Source organism: Myiozetetes cayanensis, unplaced genomic scaffold (assembly GCF_022539395.1).
Source record: "Myiozetetes cayanensis isolate MyiCay16 unplaced genomic scaffold, myiCay2020 scf5-8, whole genome shotgun sequence".
Lineage (NCBI taxonomy): Eukaryota > Metazoa > Chordata > Aves > Passeriformes > Tyrannidae > Myiozetetes > Myiozetetes cayanensis.
In genome coordinates this window covers 16,214,944-16,235,249 of record NW_026087742.1, presented here as the reverse complement: position 1 = coordinate 16,235,249, position 20,306 = coordinate 16,214,944, and the positions used below count along the sequence as shown (strand labels likewise).

At 40.4% G+C, this 20,306-nt stretch overlaps 1 protein-coding gene across 7 annotated transcripts in view; it reads left to right on the top strand.

Annotated features, from left to right (window-relative positions):
• Window positions 1-20,306, top strand: part of PHLDB2 (pleckstrin homology like domain family B member 2) — an 82,566-nt gene that overhangs the window by 31,579 nt on the left and 30,681 nt on the right. For all 7 annotated transcript variants that reach the window (XM_050334105.1, XM_050334110.1, XM_050334108.1 and 4 more), the window contains 3 exons: window positions 7,352-7,735; window positions 10,044-10,187; window positions 11,051-11,188. In XM_050334105.1, coding sequence (XP_050190062.1) covers window positions 7,352-7,735; window positions 10,044-10,187; window positions 11,051-11,188 — 666 coding nt within the window. The remainder of the gene's footprint in view (window positions 1-7,351; window positions 7,736-10,043; window positions 10,188-11,050; window positions 11,189-20,306) is intronic.

Genomic DNA, 20,306 nt, shown 5'->3' with positions numbered 1-20,306 from the left:
CAGGAGCCTTCCTTTTCATCCCTAATCCACTCACTGCAGTAGTTATAAGATAGACACTATTGTTTGCAAGATGTGGAAATGTTCATCTTTTCCTGCTCAAAGCCAGGGCTGTGGAGTTGAGGGACAGGTGTGAGAGGGTGGCAGGCACTAGCCCCTTTCATGCTCCGTGAGTGTGAGGGTGTGTGCACCCCTGCCTTGCTTTGCCCCCCAAAACCTCTGCTGGCTCCCCTTGAAGCTGTGGCTTCTTGGGAGCAGGAACTGAGATCCCTAGGGTGAGAGGGACCAACTGTGAGTGGAAATGGCTGGATGGCTTAGGAAAGGTTGTGGGAAGCATCAGCAGAAATGCTGGTGGGTCGTTTCTCTCTCTTCTTGCTGCCTTTGTCCTGCTGCCTGTCCTCTGCTCCTTTCGGAAATCTCCTTTCTTCTCCCTAGTCCTGGTGTTTTGTGTATACGAAAGGGTGACTACTTCTTTACTTCTTATCAAAGGGTTTTCCAGACAGTCATGCTGTAAAACTTGAGATAATCAGTCATAAAAGCAACGTATTTGTATTTCAAAGAGAACAACAGCCTTTTTTTTTTTTTTTTTTAATTTATTTGTGGTGAGGGATGAAAGATACAGGGTTGTTTCACTATTCGAGAAGGGTAAATTGTTCTGATTTTATACTGGGATGTTATGGCTACATCCTCTCCCACCCCCCAATATTTCTTCTCTTGCTAAATAAGTACTTCCTTCAAGTCTGATTTCTTTAATAAGAGAATTTGCGTACTGTTTTTCCAAACATGGAAAAAAAATGATGTTTTGTGTGTTGCATATAATTTGAACATGAAGGAGCCTCCTCCTGCTTGAGTTCATCTTATACTCAGGATCCTTCTCAATACTTTTTTTCCCCCCTTGTTCAAACTATCTGGTAGAAGAGAGGAATATCTGGAGAATACCCCTTTCCAATGGTTTGAGAGTCTGAAAAACACCATTAACAGCTTTTTAGATCTCTGAGAAGTAGAAATATATACTAAAAAAAATCCACACGTTAGCTTTTAGTACGTTAAGGCCTGTCCTGCTTTCCTGTTTTGGTTTTGTTTTATTTTTGTCCTTCTTTGTGAATCCCTGTCCAAACAGGGACTTGATATATTCAGCCTGAGCTTCCAAAGAAGAGTTTTGTTTGCTCTTGCCTGCACAGGGACAAAGGTTAGAGATCCATATCTGTTCGGGTCTCTCTTTTTTGAGCGGTGGGGGAAGGTGTAAATAAAAAAAAAACAACTAAACAAGCACTGGTGGGTATCAAAACTGTGTGCTCTGAGCTTTCAGTGCTGTGTAAAAGTTCAGGTTGAGTAGCTGGTAGGTAAATGGCAGGGGAAATGTAGTCCCTCTGTGCACAAGTCAGACTCTTCCATACTGGGTTTTTGAAACAAGGTAGGCAGAAGAACAGTGTAGGACTATTCAGACAACTCCATCAGAAACATAAATCTTTTTAGAGGACTAGACTGCTCTATGGCTCAGATATGAAGTGGAGAGTATCTTTCTTTGCACCAGCACTGCCTCTGTAGTTATCCTGCTGGCACAGGGAGGTTTGGGAATGTTGTGTTTGGTAGCTGCTATTTACTTTTGGATTTTTTTGGGTAGTAAAATCTATGCACTTATCGTAATCTGACCTAGTATCTGCCCTTGAGCTCTGCTGTTTACTTTAACTTGTTTTCCTTTTCTTTTAAGAATAAATTATTCTATGAGTTTTACTTGTGCTTAGTTTGCATTTTAAGTGACAGAGGCTCCTCTGGAAGTTTGCATTTTGAGCTGCTGCTACAGCCTGCATATGAAACCAAACTGCTGTCGTTGCCCAAGGAAATAGGGACTAAACAATAATAAAAAAAAAAATACAAATAGTGAAATTATGCAAGATTTTTTTAAAAAACCCACATATTTTAAAAGTCTGAGTTGCAATTTGTTTCTGTGCACCAAACATGAAAGACATGTATATACTTGGGTTGGATTTGATGTTTTCCCTATCACCTTCTCTAGATTTGCTTTCTGTGTCTGGGTTCACTCAAGCTAGCTGAAGACTGATGCCCTTTCTGTTTTGCCAACCTGTTCCTCTGTGACTTGAAGAGCAGGAGGAACTGGAATTCTTGTGGCTGCCATCCTTCTGGCATTACTGGGGCCTGATGGGCTATGGGAGCAGGTGGGACAGCATGGGGTTGCTCCTGGAGCTGGCACAGGCAGCAGGCTGGTGGGTCATGATCTGCTTCTGCTTCCTCTCCAGAGCAGCTGACCGGACACTGCATCTTGGTGTAAGGATTTTTATACAAGCTGTATACAAGTAGAAGTCAGAGCAGCTATTGCTGATGATAGCCCAGGAGCCTTACAAACAAGGAAAAAAATTATCACTGTGTTCTAATAATATTCAATGCGATTCAATTAGCTATTGATTTTTTAAATTTTTTTTTCTTTTACTTAGAGAGGAAATCTCAGTCTTTTTTTCCTATCTGAGATGAAAGCCCAATTGTGGTTGCTGCTGGAACTAAAAGGCAGTCTTTCTCTTAGGCCCATGGGGAGGTCAGGGGTGGAACAGCACAGGCAACAATGCTGGGTAGATATTAAGGGCCATCTGTTTTCTTTGATAGCCGCTCATTTGAATAGCACTGAAGCTGAATTTTCTACCGCTGGTTTTTAGGCAGTACAAAGTATTTCCTCTAGATGGTGGTAGGTACTTAAAAGTTACATGTGCAGTAACTGTGGGATGCCTTCCTAGGCCAACTGTCTTTACGGATCTGTAAATATATGGTTGTTAATGAGGCTTTGCTGGATGCAGGAGATGTACTGGGAGAGGTTTCAGTCTATCAATGCCCAAACAAGCAGTAATAAAATTTATGGAGCTTATTCCTTAGTCCACTTTTCACAGTCAGAAGAGCATCGAATTTCATTAGTTAATTTAGAAGTAGGGAATAATACAGAATATATTAACCTGCGCCTGGATTGCATTGCTGGATTACAGTTTAGTATAATGTGCTCATTGTGAAGGGTAAATGAAATGAAAATATTTCTGAGCTTTCAGCATGGTACAGACTTTAAAATCGTGGTTAATAAAGCTTATATAAATCTTCCCCTACAGCATGTGGAAAATATCATATACATGTTTTATAAATCTATACTGGTACTGTGTCTTTAAGCATAAAGTACCCAAGCTGGATGTAAAATTGTAAGTGATTAGCTCTTACAGGAACCCCAGCCAAGCAGACAAAGGCTACCTTCAAGGTAATTTTTCACAGCACTAGTATTTCACAGTCTCTATAGTGTTACAGAATAGCTACTTAACATCAGTTTAGTTTTGTAATTGAGAAAGTGCTGTGTAATATGATAACCCCCCACTGCAGAATATAACTAATATTGATGAGTTCTTAACTTTTCAGGAACATTCTGTTTCAATTGTATTGTAAAACATTTCTGTGGGATCTTTAATAAGCCAAAGTGTAGATTACACGTGCTTAATTTTTGCAGCTATATGTTATGCAAAGTAACAGTATGGGCCAGGAAGAAACCAATTTCAGGAGACCTGTTCTTATTTACAGAACTTAAATACTGCAGTGTAGCTCTTGTCTTCAGACTCTTGCCTTCAGTGTGATTTGAAAAGGAGCATCTGCACTAGGTACTGTAGGGACAAAAGTTCTATGCTGAACAACACTGTTATTTTGGAAGCTGATGGCATTCCCTCAGGAGCCAAATACATGGCTGCAGATATAGGAGTGGTAACCTCAGAGCCAAAACACTAACTAGAGCAAAACAAGGACTGAAAATGAGAAAATAAACGAGGCTTTAGTGAGAAACTGGTGCAAACTGGAGGGAAGGGGAAGAACAGTTGGTGAACTGTTCTCAGTCCCAGGTAAAGTTTAGCTTTGAAATGAGCTCCTGAGAAATGCAGGAAGGAAAGAGAAAGCTTCTCATGCCTCTTGTCTCTGGGGCACTGAATGTATTTGTAAGAAAGAAAGTTTGGGGAGTTTCTGCAGTTCTCTTCCCCAGTCTCTCTGCCTCTTTCCCCACCATCCTTTTTCAGTAGCTACTGCTCCAGGCTTTTGCTGAGAAGGTGTTTGTTTGTCTGCACGAGCAACAGTAGAAAAGTGCTGTTCTTTAGTAGCTGAAAAGTGCAACAGCCATTTCTTCAGACAAAGACAACCTGGCTGCACAGACTAGCTGTAATTCATGTTAGTGTTAGTCACAAGGGATAGACTGCACATGTATTTTTAATGGAATATGAAGTTATTCAGTTGCTAATGGCACTTACCTAAAAAGCTTCCTGCTTGCCACAGCTGATTAACTAAGTCTTGCCTTGATGTCTAGATATAGCACCCCCTCTACGCATTTGTAAAATTCATAAACATGAGTGCAGCAGATGAACAAATCCAGGAATCACCACTTGGTTACTGTTAAAAAAGTGGGATATTTATTTCTGCTGTTTTGGAAATTTCTTTTACATTGTGCCAGTGATGTCTCTTAATGTCAGTGTTAATCAGTAGCAGAAGGGCGTTATAATCTCCTTATCCCACTCTTCTCCTTCAGCACCTAAATTTGCAGCCAACCATAGGTAAAGTGTAGCTTTCTCAAAGCCAAGAAGTAGTGAAACTGCTCAGGCAGAAAGCATACAAGACCTGTTACCTCTTTTTGTGGCAGGGAAGAGAACCACAGAAAATACACAGAGGTGTTTTAGTCTGTTAGAAAGAACATTTTATGGGGAAACACACTGGCAGACTAAGGCTTGATTCAACACTCCTTCATCCCGCCAGAGGAAATTTTAAACCCATTCCTGCTTTTGACATACCTTTTTTTCTTCCCCTCTGCTGTGTTCAGCATCAGAAATAACTTGTGTGCTATTTCTTGTAAAATTGTTGACTGGATTTTCCATGGGCTACTCCTTTTGCAGTTTTCTTCGCAGGGGTACTTTCCTGGCTTGCTGCTTCACTGAGAAATTTATGCTGGAAACAGTTAAATGCAGGTGTGCTGGAGCTGGAATGAGTTGGCTGAGATGAAATGATGAGAATAGAGCGTATAAAATAACCACAGAGCTTCCTGTCCATAAGCTTCTCAGCACATGTCAAAATAGAAGTGAGAGATATCAGTATTTCTGTAATGTGTCTGAAAGCTCATCAGGAATTTTTTGAGGACTGGCAGAGGTTTTCCTGCAACTTTTAAGCTTTTTCTGAGCATCTGAGACTTGGGGGGAAAAAGGAATCCCTTTTCCCATTTTGACTGCTCAGCAAAGGGCAGGTTTGCAGTGAGAGCCCCTCACCTGAGCACTTCATCTGGGACGAGCAGTGGCCCCGCTTTGAAATTTGCCATTTCCTATCATTCATTACCAAGGGGATGGAGGCTTAGCATGGGGTAACCTGATACAGCCTGTTGTTGCAGGGAAGGATGGGACCTCATGTCCTGATGCCATGTTTCCTGTCTATAACCATTGTGAGAGGCCCGGTGCCGTCACAACAGGGAGAGCTGCAGAATTACTGGCAGTCCCAGCCAGCACTTGCTCAGCGCTTTAGGAATTGGGTTGCTTGGCCAAACGACTTAGTAAGAGGCAGGATAGCAGTGTTGGAGGGGTGAGGGAAGAGTCTTAGGGTCTGGCAGTAGTTGCCTGGAGGGAACAAGGCTTTTGAGAGTTATAATTATGTCAGTCATTTGGGGTTAAAGGATGTCTGCAGAATCTGCTGGACCATTTTGTGGAAAATAGAAGCTTGCAGTTGCTGCCCCAGGCTCCGTTATTTCAGCGGCTCGTCTCTGCTGGTGCTTCAGGAGGCTTCAGAGGAAACCTGCAGTGGGAACCTGGAAATAAGCTACCCAAAGGCAAAATTTCTCTCTCACAGCGCTCTCTTGTTTGGGTAGTGCTTGGAAACGGGTGGGTTCAGATGGGTTCTCCAGCTCAGAACCAGAGCTCTTAATTGTGGGTGATGTGGGGCGATGTGAACATGTGGTGCATACAGTAGTTTCTTGGTAGCTGTATAAAAAGCTGGGTGCTTGCAAACCAGTGTTAAATTTTCATGCAGTCCAGTGGCTTGGTGCAAGGAAAGGGCAGGCAATGCATTGCCCCAGCTGCTTTGCTTGATCCTTGTAATCACTTGCTGTTGGGCATAGGTAGTGTTAGGGCTGTCAGAAGCAGCTGCTTTGCAAATCCTGTTTGCAAATCTAATGCCAGGTAGAGGTTGGAAAGCAGGTCTGTAGTGGTTCCTGGGGAAGGAGGCTGAGGATGTTGTGGTTTTGGCTTTCTTTTTAAATACTGCTAAAAGTAAGAAGGATTTCCTAGAAATCAGAAACGAGATCATTAGTGCAGGTATTAATGCCAAGCTTGGAACTCTCACAGTGGTCTTTTTTCCAGCAAAATTTTCAATAGGCTTATGGTAAGCAATTTTTTATTTACTTTTTGTTTAGCAAAGGTTACATGAAATTACATAAAATCATATACCTCTTAAAAATGAAAAGGTAAAAAAATTTCATCTCAAATAGAAGTTATAGGAAACTGTGCATACAGTGATATAAAACAAATATAGCTTTTCTGATAGTTTATAAACAGTATCATAGAGATCTAGAAATCCTGTAGGAATTAAATGTTTATAGCAACTTGAAGCACGTCAAGTTAAACTGACACAGCTATTCAGAGTCTCATGTTTGAAATGTTGGTATGAATCCATAGGGAATTTGAATAAACTGTTAAATAAAGATTTCCCCCATTCTGTGCATTTGACAGCTGTTGTATTATAGATGTGATGCCTGATTTTTCTCTTAATGCTCCTAAAACTGTGTGTTTCAAAATGTGGACTAATTCTCTCAAAAAAAGGGAATCACAGTTAAGAAAATGGAAAAAAAATCCAAAGAAGTCAGGAATGAGTGACTTCATGGAAAATCTGCGCTAGATTTTGCAACTCGGTAGGAATATAGCGTAAGTGTGAAGTGGAACTCTTAGTGATTTACGCAGTGAGATCACTGGACATGTGTTTGTATAAATGGGTGTGGAGACAACAACTTGAATAAAAAGTTTAAAAGTACGTTTCACAGAAATTAACAGCTAGTTAAATATGTCCTAATACTTATTTATCTTTCCAATGTAGAACATTTTAATGTTTTTTAATTATTCTTCCATGTTAACTTTGATTCGTCACTTGCACTGTAATTTATTTATGTATCTATGTTTATTGGCTCTAAGTGGTGTAGATTGACTTTACGGTGGACTTCAATCCTTCACTCTAAAAAAAACCCACAACCCAAATGAAACAAACAAAATACAACCCAAACAAAACAAAAAAATCAAACTTTTTTTTTCCCCTTCATCTTTAGCTCACATGTGACACTCAGTGCTATTATCTCTTTTTAAACTAGGAACGACAGCGGCTCGAGACAATCCTCAATCTGTGTGCAGAATACTCCAAATCTGACAGCAACCCTGCTGCAGCTACCACAGTTGCTGATGTTCAAAAAATTAACAAAGAACTCGAAAAACTTCAGCTTTCTGATGAGGATTCCGTGTTTGAAGACTCCCAGATGAATCTGGAAACGAGGTTCAGAAGCCACTTGAAATCATCTGCAAGCGATTCGGACTTCTCGGAGCTGAGCAGCCACAGCCGCAGCACTGCTGCTTACCCTCCCTCCAGAGGGCTGAGAGCTGATGAGCACTTCAGTGAGAGTGGGAAGCCTCCACCTTATCCTGCTCCCAGCTTCCTGAAGGATGCCACTGAGTCATCCTACCTAAGCATCACACCAAAGGTAACACTCTGTAGAAGCAGAGTATGTTTGCTGTTTGAAATCCTCCTCTAGGCTGTCCTGGCTGGGGCCATGATTAGGCTGGCTTAGGTATGAGAATTAATCTCAGAACTCATACAGTTTTATAAGGCAGCAAATGTAGAAAATATAGCCAGCAAAATGTAGTAGACAGTACATGAGTATTTTGTATTTTGTGGAAGCTAATGGTACTGGAAGTTTGGGTGTTTTTCAGAGGGGTGTACAGTTCAGGAGGAGTTTTAAGATTTTTCCAAAAGAGAAGGATTTTCTTGAACAATTATAGCTACTTGAATAAGGAAGGTTTTGGGAGACCTGCTTATAGCATCATCCTGGGATGTAGGAGGGAAGGGAAGCTCTGCTGTTTTCTTCCAACCTGAGGCTCCTGTCTTCTGTAAGAGGAGCATGTTTTCTCACCGTCAAACCAGAACAGTCACATGGAAAACTGTTGCCTGAGCTGAATTTACTGTCCTGTCTCCTTTCCCAGGGTTGGACTTGAGCCATTTGTTGGATCAGCTGTTGTCTCTTGGGGCACATGGCAGCAGCCAGCCTCCTGCCCCTCTGACCCAGCTCCTGCATTTAATAAGCTTCACCTCCTCTCCTGTACACTTCACACTGCTGTTTTCGTTTCTGAAGAGAAATTGTCCTTTAAAAATGAGCTAACAGCATTCCTAACTATTTGCTTGCTTGAGCAGCAGGAGCCTTTTCTGGGCTGGGATAAGAGCCTTTTCCATTCCCTGGGTCAGTTCCTAGGCTCTGCTGTGCCAGAGCAGCAGCACAGCAAGTCCCAGAGACATTATTATGTTAAATAACTGTGTTCAAGAGTTAGAATCAAGAGCATAATAAGATCAACCAAAGCCATAAAAGCAAATTTCTGTTTAACAAATTCGTGCCTTCAAAATGCTTTGTTTCTCTTCTCTTTGCTGTTGTTTACACACTGTGTGATCTTCAGCATGCTTACATATGAATTGTATTTAACCCCTACTTAACTTAGAACTTAATAGAAGGAAGAGGTGCGATAGAGAAACATTTTCTATTCTAAAAGATTATCTCTCTGGAAATCTGTCTACAGAGTCTTCTGGTGTGAAATTGTGTTCAACACAATATGGAAATAGAATAGAAATAGAATAGAAAGCTATTATGGCTTTACTTGGTCTTTCCATGTTGAAAAGGTAGTAGGACATTTCAAGTTGCTGTGGTCTTGCATTTCTTTCCCATTTGTTGCTTTCTTCATGCAGGTCAGAGATCCTATTTTAAATCCTTATTAGGAAGCTGAAATCAAAGATGTTTTGTCAGCATTATCCAAACAGGAGACCGGACAAAAAGAGGCTTTCCTGCTAGGATTACTATTGCTAAATCAAGGAATACCATTCATTCATTCATTGTGAAGGGTGTTCTGCTAAGCCCTTTAGGAAAGCAGTAGCAAGCAAGAACTGTGTTAATGAAACACAGTTCATTGTTTTAAAATATCGAGCTCAGATTTGTTCAGGATAAAACGGCTACTCTCAGAATAGCCGTTCAGTAGCTGAGCTGAGCCTCTTTTGAGCGAGGTTGTGTGGTCCAGTGGTTGCTGTGAAGCCCTGCACATAACTCACCTCTAATTCTGATGGGGACAATGAGCGAGCAGCCTTAGCAGAGTAATTGGATCACAAGCCCCTGGGGTTGGGCAAACATGAAGAATGCATGATCTGCTTGATCTAGCATTTGCTGCTGTAAGATCTGAAGGTATTTTATTCATAAAGTTGTTTAATTCTTGGCACAGTTACTGGTAAGTAAGTGGCAATGAAAAGAAGAACATTAAGGGTACTACCTCCTCTGTGATACCTTGGGGTATAGAACTAACTTTTATCCTTATTTTATGTAACCTGCCCATCTTAATGGCTGGTTACAAAAATGTCCTATCCTACATCCTAGCCTCTGTTATACGAACAGCTGACATAAAAAGCATTTTCATCTATCTATGTTATTTTTATAAGGGAAAAATTGGATTTTTACAATCTAAATAGCACAGCATGTAAAGTATTTTCAAAGGTTAAGTTTAAGTAATTCCTTTAGAATGAATAGTATTTACTGTTAAGTATAGTATTTAATTCCAATGCCTGGAAGTAAAGTATCATGTTTGTTTCTCTTGTACACTTCCTAAATATAGAAATAGCAATACAGTAGATGGGAAATATGTAATGGGTTCAAAACCAGCGGTGCTGTACTTGTCTAAAATGAAAACTGTATGAAAAAGAGAAGAAAAGGCAGTGTTTAACTCTTTTTCTAATGAACCTCTCGTGACGTGCAACTGCAGATGCCAGAATGCACCAGTGATGAGCAAAGAAGGCAGGAGCTTGGCCGGCTGGAGGAGGAGCGCATAGTAATACTGAACAACTTGGAAGAACTTGAGCAGAAGATCAAAGATTTAAATGACCAGATGGATGAATCCTCAAGGGAGGTATGAAATATGTTTTGGTTTTAAATGTCTTCCTTGTTACGTATGACTACATAGCACAAGTCTGATGGGTTCAGTAAGTACACGGGGAACTCACTGATGTATGAAACCTTCATATTCTGTGATTTTCACCAGGATTAGGCACCGAATCACAGACCTGGCTGTCTCCTGTTGTGAAGGTTATTTTTCCCCAGCGGGGAGATGGATATGATGCTTGGGTTAGCATTTCCCAGCTGTAACCATTACACTCCTGAGTGGAATTGGAACAATCTTGCTCGTTTAGTGGCCACTCAGTTGATCCAAATACCTCGTGTCACTTGGGAGTTTTATGGTGGTATCTCCTGTGGCTGTTTAAAGAGAAAGGAAGTGAGACAACTTCCTTTCAAACCTCCTTGGCTTTACGGTGGCAAGGGTGTGTTGACACCCCCTGGACTTCTGGAATCTCTCAGTTGCAAACTAAGCTGGCCAGGCATTTGGGTTTTGCCTGCTCCAATTATCAGCGACAGGAAAGGAACAGCTGTTCCAGAAGGGTTTCCTGACTGAGCTGTGCACAGAGATAGTACAGTATCATAACAGGAGGGAGCACAGAGAAGAGAGAGAAAATAAGTAGTTTGGGAAAAAAAGGATCTTCAAGCTAAAGTTGGTTTGGACTTTATTTTGCAGTATTTTGAGTCGCAATTTTACTTCTGAGATTTGTGATCTCTTTTTAAGTTCTGTGGCAGCAAAACATTTTTTCCCCCTCCCCTCTTTTTAAAATACTTCTCTTGTGAACAATCACCAACTCATTCCCCTTCCCCCAGAAAATAATGTGTATCAAGATTTCTTCTGAATCTGGACTTCTTCTGAAAGATGTTTTGTGTTCCTAGTTGGATATGGAATGTGCCCTTTTGGATGGGGAACAGAAATCTGAAACAACAGAGCTGCTGAAAGAGAAGGAAATATTGGATCATCTAAACAGAAAAATAGCTGAACTGGAGAGAAATGTTATTGGTGAAAAGACAAAGGTAATTCAGTTATCTTGGCTGTGTGCTCTGTTCCCCTTGATCTTATATTGAAATATATTTATATGATTAACATTGATGGAGGTTATTTTATGAAGTACTGCCTATAAGTAAATTTACTTGATAAATATGAAAGAAAAAAATAGTTGCTTCACCATCATTTCCCTTTAACAGTATGTTCATGTCTTCCAATGTATGCTTGACAAGCAAAATATAGTATGCTTAAGTAAAAAAACCTGATCTACCATAAAGAAATTTTTATTAATTAAAAAAAATATATGTAGGGCTTGTACTTGGGTTATATGTTGCTTAAAAGAACAGTACAAATTGAGCTGTTCCACTGTCTTCCATTGTAGGTTATATAATTTGGAGAACAACAACAACAAAAAAGAATCCTTTCTCAGCAAATAAACAGAATGAAAGAAGGCTGCAGGTTTTTTCTGTTATTGTATAGAATGATGTATAAGACATCTGTCAATTATGTAATTTTAAAGCAATTATTTTTTTATTTTGTTTGCTGACTGACAATTTTAGTACTGTAGAATATTCTCTGTGATTAAGTCCCAGGAATTAATCAGTTTTCCTATACAGTCAGGTACTTAATTGCTCTCAACTATAGCAAAACATGTTCCAAAACAGAATAGCACTATAATAAGATTTTAAGTGCAGAAATGGAAAGGGCCTGCAAGATGAAGTTGTCCCCCTCAAGCCATGGGGTGCCAGTTCCTCTGCCAGGCTCTTCACTGGCCTCTCCAGGCATGCAGTTCCCTTCTCCACAGGGGATGTGCCAGGGCCAATAATACTTCAAGGTCAGGAAGTTTTTCCAGGAATTTCAGCCAGTGTTGTTTCCTTTTTAAATTTCATCCTCTACCTCATAATTTAGACCTGTCACTTGTGGAAATGCTCTAACTAGTCTCTCCTCTTTTTTAAGTTTTCCAGAAATATCTGGAAGTGTTCTGCATTTTTCTTAGTCAAGCTGCACATTTTTTAGCACTTTTGCAGTTCCTATTTAATTCACACCTTACAGCTTGCATTGTTTTATTCTGAGCTTTTTGTCTTTGATTTCTGCTTGCCCTGTCATGAACCTGACTGCTATTTTGTGGCTGTGCTCACCAAGCCTGTGTTTGAGAAGAATGTTGTTCCCACTTCTCTGCTCTACGGGGAGACAGTGCACATCCAGATTAAGTTCAAACTTCCCTGGACTTCCCTGCCTGCACTTTTCCTTGTTCTCATGTGATCCTCACAGATTCTTCAGCTTTCAGTGTTACCTGTGGTCTGGTCTTGTTTTAAGTTGCCTATGGGACATGTTTCCTTCTTGCTTTTTAGTATAAAGATGAGTTTAAAGTGGGCAGATAGGGTAGTCCAAGCAGGTGCCCTCCAAAAGGATGCTTCTAGAAGTTTTGGTTGGTAAGTGGTAACAAATAACATGTCCAGAAATTCAAGAGATCTTTTGCCTTTTATATTGGTTCTCTAGTAGCCTCACAGTTAAATTAAGCTAATGGAAATTACTGTAAAATCTGTGGGTCATTTAAATTTCTTTGCAGTCATATGATGGAACATTAGTGTGTACCAGTCAGAAAATAAAAATGCTGGGTCTAGTTTAGATTTTCAGTTGAACTGAAACATGGAAAGCAGCCTAGAAAAAGCATGTTGTTATTTAAAAGGCACGTTCACTCAGAACATTTTTTTCAGTATGAAGCATGGTGCTAGTCAGATCAGTTACAAAATATTAGTTGTCTTTTCTTTTGTGTTCCTTTTTGTTTTAAACAAACAAACAAAAAAACCACCCCAGCTGTGAGTGTGTCCTCTAAACTTAAAGCCATGGCTCAATTAATACTGAAATATTCTTTGTAGGAATAAAGCATTGCATAAAAGTGAAAGTTTAAAATAGAAATGGGACATAAGCCTCTGTGAGCAGGCAAAATATAAAGTGACAGCTGAAGGGTTCTGGAGAAAGTAGTGTCAGCCAACAGAACAGATGGCACTGATCATGTCAACAAATAAAAGTCTGGGCTAGCTTGAAACAGTGGCATTTTTTTAAAGCTTGATTTGTGTGTCTTAAGTTCAGGTTGCAACCCTGCAGATCTGATGCAGGACAGGCAACATCTTGGCTCTGTAGTAGCACAGGATCAACCCTCCAACCCCCAAAAGGAGCTCAGGTAGAGGTAGATGGTCCTTTTTGCTAAAATAAATCAAAACTTAGGACTTCTTCAACAGAATTAAGGCTCAGGTTTTGGCCAAGAGTTGCCCCTCTGCTGATGGTACTTTTTGTGTTGTTTCTTGCAAGAGTGAGTGTCCCAGTGTCCACAGGTGGTTGCAATTTCTATTGGTTGTCTGAATATTTCAACCCTACTGATACCTGGGGTCTTGGTTTTGATGGGGCTTCGAGGCAAGAAGCTGTTGGGGTCCCATATTTCAAACAGTGGTTGTGTTTCTGTCGGGGTAAGGGAGCGATACCTTCATACACCACATGGTGTTGGTTGTCTGGAGTGAGAGGGAGAGTTCATTTGACTTGAGAAATGATGGTGAGGCATTAGTCTTGTACATGATGGCACTTGTCCCTGCAGAGACTTGGGCATCTCATGGAATTTGCCACTGATCTTGGCACCTGTTTGACAGGAAACCCCTGCCTGGTTGTGTCTCATCCTTACCCATGCACCTGTTTGAAAAACTTGCAAAAGTCTTTTAAAGAGGGATCACAAACTACAGCCTAATTATTGGGCCAGGTTATGTACCTGAAATGGACTGCAAGTGGAAGCTCTTATACTGCCTTCTTCTTGATTATTTGATTTTTTTCTTTTTAATGCCTCCTGCACATTTCATTTAGGTGAGGGGACAAAGTTTTGCCAACTTTTACACAATTTTAAAGCCTCAGTTTCTAGTCCTGGTGAGGTAAAAGAATTGACTGGAAAACATACTTGAAGGCAGATGGCAGGAGAGTTGTGAGTTGAGTTTTGGGCTGTGTCAGCGTGCTCTTTGCTCTGGTACAATGTCTCTGTGTCCCAGCACCTCGCTTGTACATCAGGAATGTATTTTGTGAGTGGATTTGTACATTACATGTTAAGCTGCATCCTGATCTCATTCAAGTCTTGTGCCCAACCCTACTGAACACAGGACTAATGGTGAGGAAGAATGAATGAATTGGTGGAAAAGATGACATAGCACACACCCTGGGGTGAGTTGGGAGCACTTTCCTTGCTTTCATGACTGTGCCACCATTCATTGTAAGGAGCGAAGACATTAGTGTTGATTTACTTACTTTTTAGAAATAAGAGCTATGAACGGTTGTTGTTTTGAAAAAGTGGCAAAACCTTTTAACACTGTTGCAGGACTTGGTGTAGTTCTGGTTGTGGTGCCTCTCTCTCAGGTATAGGTGCTGTCAGGACTCAGTTGTCATGGCTGGGGTAGCTACTTCCAGAGCTGCTTGGCATGGCTTGTGCTTTCAGCTATGCTGGAAATCATGCTAGGGTAATCATGGCTGTGCTTCTTGAGCACAGCTTACAATCTTCCATTATTTTTTTCTTAATTTTCTTTTTTTAACTACCTTGCACTACATATTTGGTTTTATCCACAGAAGGTGGTGACCAACTACATCAGATGAATCACAGAATATGCTGAGTTGGAAGGGACCCACAAGGATCATTGAGTCCAACTCTTAGCCCAACACAGGACATCCCCAAGAGTCACACCATGTGCCTGAGAGCGTTGTCCAAATGCTTCCTGAACTCTGACAGGCTTGGTGCTGTGACCACTTCCCTGGGCAGCCTGTTCCAGTGCCCAGTATGAACATATGGGAATATCAATATTTAAGCTATTAATCACAAGCTCCATTTATGCAGGGGCGGCCCTGATAAGTACCACTACTAACACAGTTTGACAGATACAGCTTGAAGTTCTGAGCGAAAGAGCTGTGCTCCAGATACTGAGAAAACTGCCTTGAGCGCAGCCTGTTCTGGAGAGAGCTGAGCTGGACCGAGCTAGAAATCAGCAAGCAGGTGAACCAAGGTCCCTTTTCCCTGCCATCCAGACCCAGCTCCCTGTATTCACACAGCAGTCATTCATGTTGCTGTACTGCCAGTGTACAATAATGATGGTATTGTTTGCAGTGGAACAACACCTCAGGCCCACGGTGGAATTTACATTTACGGCTTCCTCCCGGTGAATCTTTGCTCATGAGACTTAGTTTAGGATTGACATTTGTCTGTAAGGGAGCTGGAGAAAACTGCATTTTCCTGCTTGAATGTTATCCAGTTCTGCAACGTATTTTCTTGTCATACAGTGCATCCTTAATCTGTGCCAGTTTAAAAAATGCAGTCCAACATATGTGGAGAAGGCTGCCTAATGATTCCCCATGCCTGATGTCTCTAAGTTAAAGCAGGAGGCTGAAAGTAATGGTATAGCCAGGGAAAGAAACAAAAGATCAGTGAGCATGAATATACTGGAATAACTGGAAATTAGTAATGAATTCAGCAGAAGTGCTGTGGGAGGCCGTCATAGCTAAATGGGAGTTTTGGCACACAGTTTCAAAACAATTATTTATGCAAAAGTTGAGACTCCTTTTTAGAGAGACGGACATCATTCCTGTTCTTCTGGAGGACCTTTACCTTATGTCATGGTGGCTTTGGAACTCTTTTATCAACCAAGATTTCTTGTCTCTGAATCTTCAGTGGCAGAAATCAGGAGCAGCTGGCAGCAGATAGCTCATCTTTTTTTGGAATACATTGAATTTTGTCCACATTCTTTTGTGGAAATATTTTTCAACCATGAAAAGAATATCTCAGACATACCAAAACATTTAAAACTCAACCTCTTTGCTGAATTAGTACTGCAAAGACTTTGAAGAATAGAGTCAAGGAAAGAACACATTAAATATACTGGTGGCCTCTCCTCAGTCCTTTCTCTTCTTCATGCAGAATTCCTGCTACTGTTATCCTGATGAATCTGACAAATTTATATTGCATAGCATAGCCTTTTAAATATATCCTGATCAGATTCCAGTTCAGCAATATATAAGCAAGTGTTTCATATGGATGAGTTATCATATCCATAACATTATCTGCCTCCTTAAGACACAATACAGAAGATTAAGGGTTTGGAGGCATACTTGCATCCACTGGATATAACCAGTGATGAAGAAAAAGATGATTACAAAAACCAAAGGAGAAAAATCTGAATTTGCAAGCTTTCTTTTAAAACAGTCATGAGAGAAATAGCAGAATGGGTTATACTGCTAATGGGAATCCTCCTATTGTCATCTAGATGTTAAAGACTATACAGAATTTGAATTTTCTAACTTGAAATTTTTTTTCTTCTGGTTAGATGATTATTTTCTCTTCTACACTCATGAAAGAACAGTGCACTAAAATCAGGGTTTTTCTTTTGCCTCCCCATCTTTTCACTAGGACAAGACATTGCAATGGTCAGAGAATGAGCTTAGAAATGGCAAAAAACTTGAGTTGTCTTAGTAGCAAGTTAATGTGTGCACCTAATGTGATTTTTTTTTTTTTTAGTTAAAGCATAGGGATTGCTTACTCTGGTTTAAAATGCTTTTTAACAGTAGCTTTATGCATGCATCTGAAACAAAAATATTGAGATCTCTTGCATAGATGCCATCACTGATTACAATAAGTTATATGATAAATTAGTTACCACTCATACAGAAAAAAAGAACTATTGTGAAATAACTTACTGTCTTATTATGCTCCTCTTAATATGCCTGACATACTCTTTCTTTTCCTCTTAATGGCTTCTGGTCATGAAACCCACAAAGATTTAATGATGAACAGTTAAATTGTTACAAGTTTTATGCTTCTGTCCTGAAAGAGACCAAGGAATACATGCAAGAGTAGTCTGAAAATACAGAGGATGAGCACATACAGTTTCAAAAGTAGGCTCTCTTTTATTTCAGCAGTTGGGCGAGGTTTTTTAATCAGTTGTATGTGGTCTGATTTGTATCAACCACAGTATTGTAAATGCTTTTAATTTGCCAGAGTGCTGGACAAGTTGGTAGACCTCAGGTTTAACACTTTCCCCAAATGTACCACTTGCCCTCTTCCTTCAGTGGATAACCACTGAAGAGCAGATGACTTTTTTTTGCTGTTGTTATCTTTATATCTGCTTTTTTGTTAGAGAGTAGGCTATTTTCTTACAAATCCATGGCAAGGGTTAAGCCAGTTTCATCAGCGTTCAAGTCAAATTTTCTTGCTTTTCCATTTACTCTCCATTACTATTGAACAGACAAACCTTGTAGCATCACACCATTTCCAAGTAGAAAGGAGTAATTTCTGTAGTCTCCTCTTTCTCCCACCTTTAGCTTTTGCATTAGGTTATTCTGGAGAAAGGGAGGGTGTAAGTTTGCAGTGTAAAGAGAAAGGTTTGGCTAGAGGTGAAAGCATGAAGATGAGGTGGAGAAGCTTTTTGAAGAACTGCATATGCTTCTTATTTCTCAGGAACCTGAGTATTGTGAGATTGATTTTGTGATGAGAGACAGAGCATGCATATCTGAAGGTTAGGGTGGATTACAAATGTTGCTGCCTTAAAAGATGATTTATAGGTGGGTTGGACTGAGAAAGATTGTGGAGCACTTGCACTTCAGACTGAAAGTTAAGAGCCTGTTGGATGGGAATACATTCAGGTTTGGTGTGGTTTTTTCTTCAGTTTGTCTTGTAGGTTTATTTGCCATTTCTGTCTGAAAATGACACATATCTTGATTTTTGGAAGGTTTTTTTGTTCATGTGTTTTTTTGTGGAGTGATTTGGAAGGTTGTACAGTGAACCAATTTCACCTAGCCATACAATCCATTTCACAGTGACCTGATAAAAATGATAGGATTCTAACTTCTGGGGTTTGTTTTTTGGTTTTTGTTTTTTTTCCCATTTTTTATCTGGATTTTTGAGTTTTCTATGTTTCATCAAATTTACTCTCATTTTTGCAGAATTTCTACCCATTTATGTAAGAAGATTGGTTCAGAGGGCACGTGTGCTTGCAGCCATGTTGCTCTACAGTTATAGCCAGCCTGCCTGCAGTAGCAGATTGTGATGGATGACAAACTGAAAAGCAGAAGTTCTCTGCAGAAGGGCTGTGGAGATCCACTAGGACTTTAAAACTAGCAGCACTGATCAGGCATAGGACATCTTTAACCACTGAAGACAACACTGAAGCAATTTATTTCACTTTCTTTCTGTTGTTCCTGTTCATCTAGGGACTATGATTGTCTTTAAAACCATCCTTTTATTTCCTCTGTGTCCTCATCATCTCTGAGATGTGTTGGGTATATATTCTTTTTTTTTTTTTTCTCTTTCTTTGCCCTTAAATTATTTCTACCAGGTCTAAAGACTGATTTCCTTTTGTGACCCATTTTATCAGTTATGGTCTGTGTTCTTGCCACATGTGCTTTGCTAACATTCCATGTCTGTGCTCTTGGGGGAGAGTGTCACATGTCAATTCTTTCTACTGCTATCCTTCACAATTTTAAGAAATCCTCCAGAAGTGATCCAAGCTGTGCCCCAGTATCATCAAACCCCAAATCAGTCCCATTGTGTATCCTGGCTGACCTCAAGTTTGCTTAACATGCATCTAAGAGGCAGACCATAGGACAAGTTGGGCAGTAGGCTAAGACCAGATGTTGTACTTCTTTTCCCTGGAAATAGGACTCAACCAGACTGTAGTTAATGTGCTTCTGGCGTGAGCGCTGTCTGCAGAGAAATATTTAACAAGTACAAGCTTATGTGGTTAAATGAGGATGAGCAGCAGGAGCACATGGATTCTGTTCACAGCTCTGCTGCTGGCTGCTCGTGGAGTCAGCCACAGACCTGCCTCAGCTGCGTCTTGCACTTGGCCTGCAGACTTATGAATCCTTTCCCTTCTAGAAGAACTTGCCTGGATTCATTTGTAGAAAAGACTGTATGAAAAAATTATGATTATTGATTTATTTATCACATTACTTTTTGTGAATTAAATGGGCTTTACCAATGCACAGCCTGAGATGTCAGCAAACTTAACTCCACAGCTGCAAAACATATAATGCATCTCGTTGCTGAAAGTGATATTTCCTGTTAAGACTGCACATTTTGAAGGGAGCCAGTTTGGTGGGATGTTAGCACTTCCTACACTATAAATAGACCAGATGAGTATCGCTTTCAATCTCAAAGGAATACATGTCTAATTTCTTGAGGGATGTAACAGTATCTCTGGCAGGATTCTCAGGGAGTTTTATACTTGCTGATGATGTCCCCTCACACTCGAGATTTGACTTGCTCGTTAATGAGTGAGCACACTTGTTGCAGGGCACAGACATTTAGAGAGCTATTAATGGCTTCAGAGGCACGATGCAGCAGCTAAGGCCAGAGAAGTCCTTGCTGCTTTGGATGCTAAGGTGGGTAGAAAAAGGAAGTGTGAAATAACGTGGCAGACAGTAGGTTGCTTGTTAAATGGACAACAAGGTTTGTGAGGAGAGGAACTGCCAGCTTATCCATAGATTTCCTTCTGTCTTGGAAGTAAGAGTGATTGAGCAAATGGGGCTTCTTGGGGACAGAGGTCTTGAGCTGACCTCTCAGGAGCTGCATGATTCTGCCTTATTATACAGCTTGCACGTGCTACATCCTCTGTATTTCTGATCCCTGCTGCTGCTGATGTAAGACAGAAGCTAGTACAGCAAGTCCAGGTAATAGAATATTCGGGCTCAGTTGCTCATTTTCATAAGCTTAAAAATATATATATTTGTGTTCAACATTTTGTTCATCTTCTTGTATGAACTGAGAAGCTGCATGTGTAAATGAACGTAATGGGGCTGGGAATCTGGTTGACATTGGACTTGAATAAATTGCTTCCTGCTGTTGTTTTTAAATACTGGGAAAAGTTAATCCCAGCCCCTTGATCCCACTCAGATTTAGAGATAAAATCATAAAGACAGGAGGCAGCTAAAACATGTTACTATGCCTCTGCCATGCATAAGGGTTTGAGAACCTTGTCAGGCATAGCAGAGAGTATGTTTGGGGAAATGCCTGCTCACAGTTTGAAATGGCAAGTACTGTACAGTAAAAGATGTTCCTTCTCTATGGCATGTGCCATAAGAGTGATGCAGAGTGTCTAATCATATAGCACCTGTTATGCCACACATTTG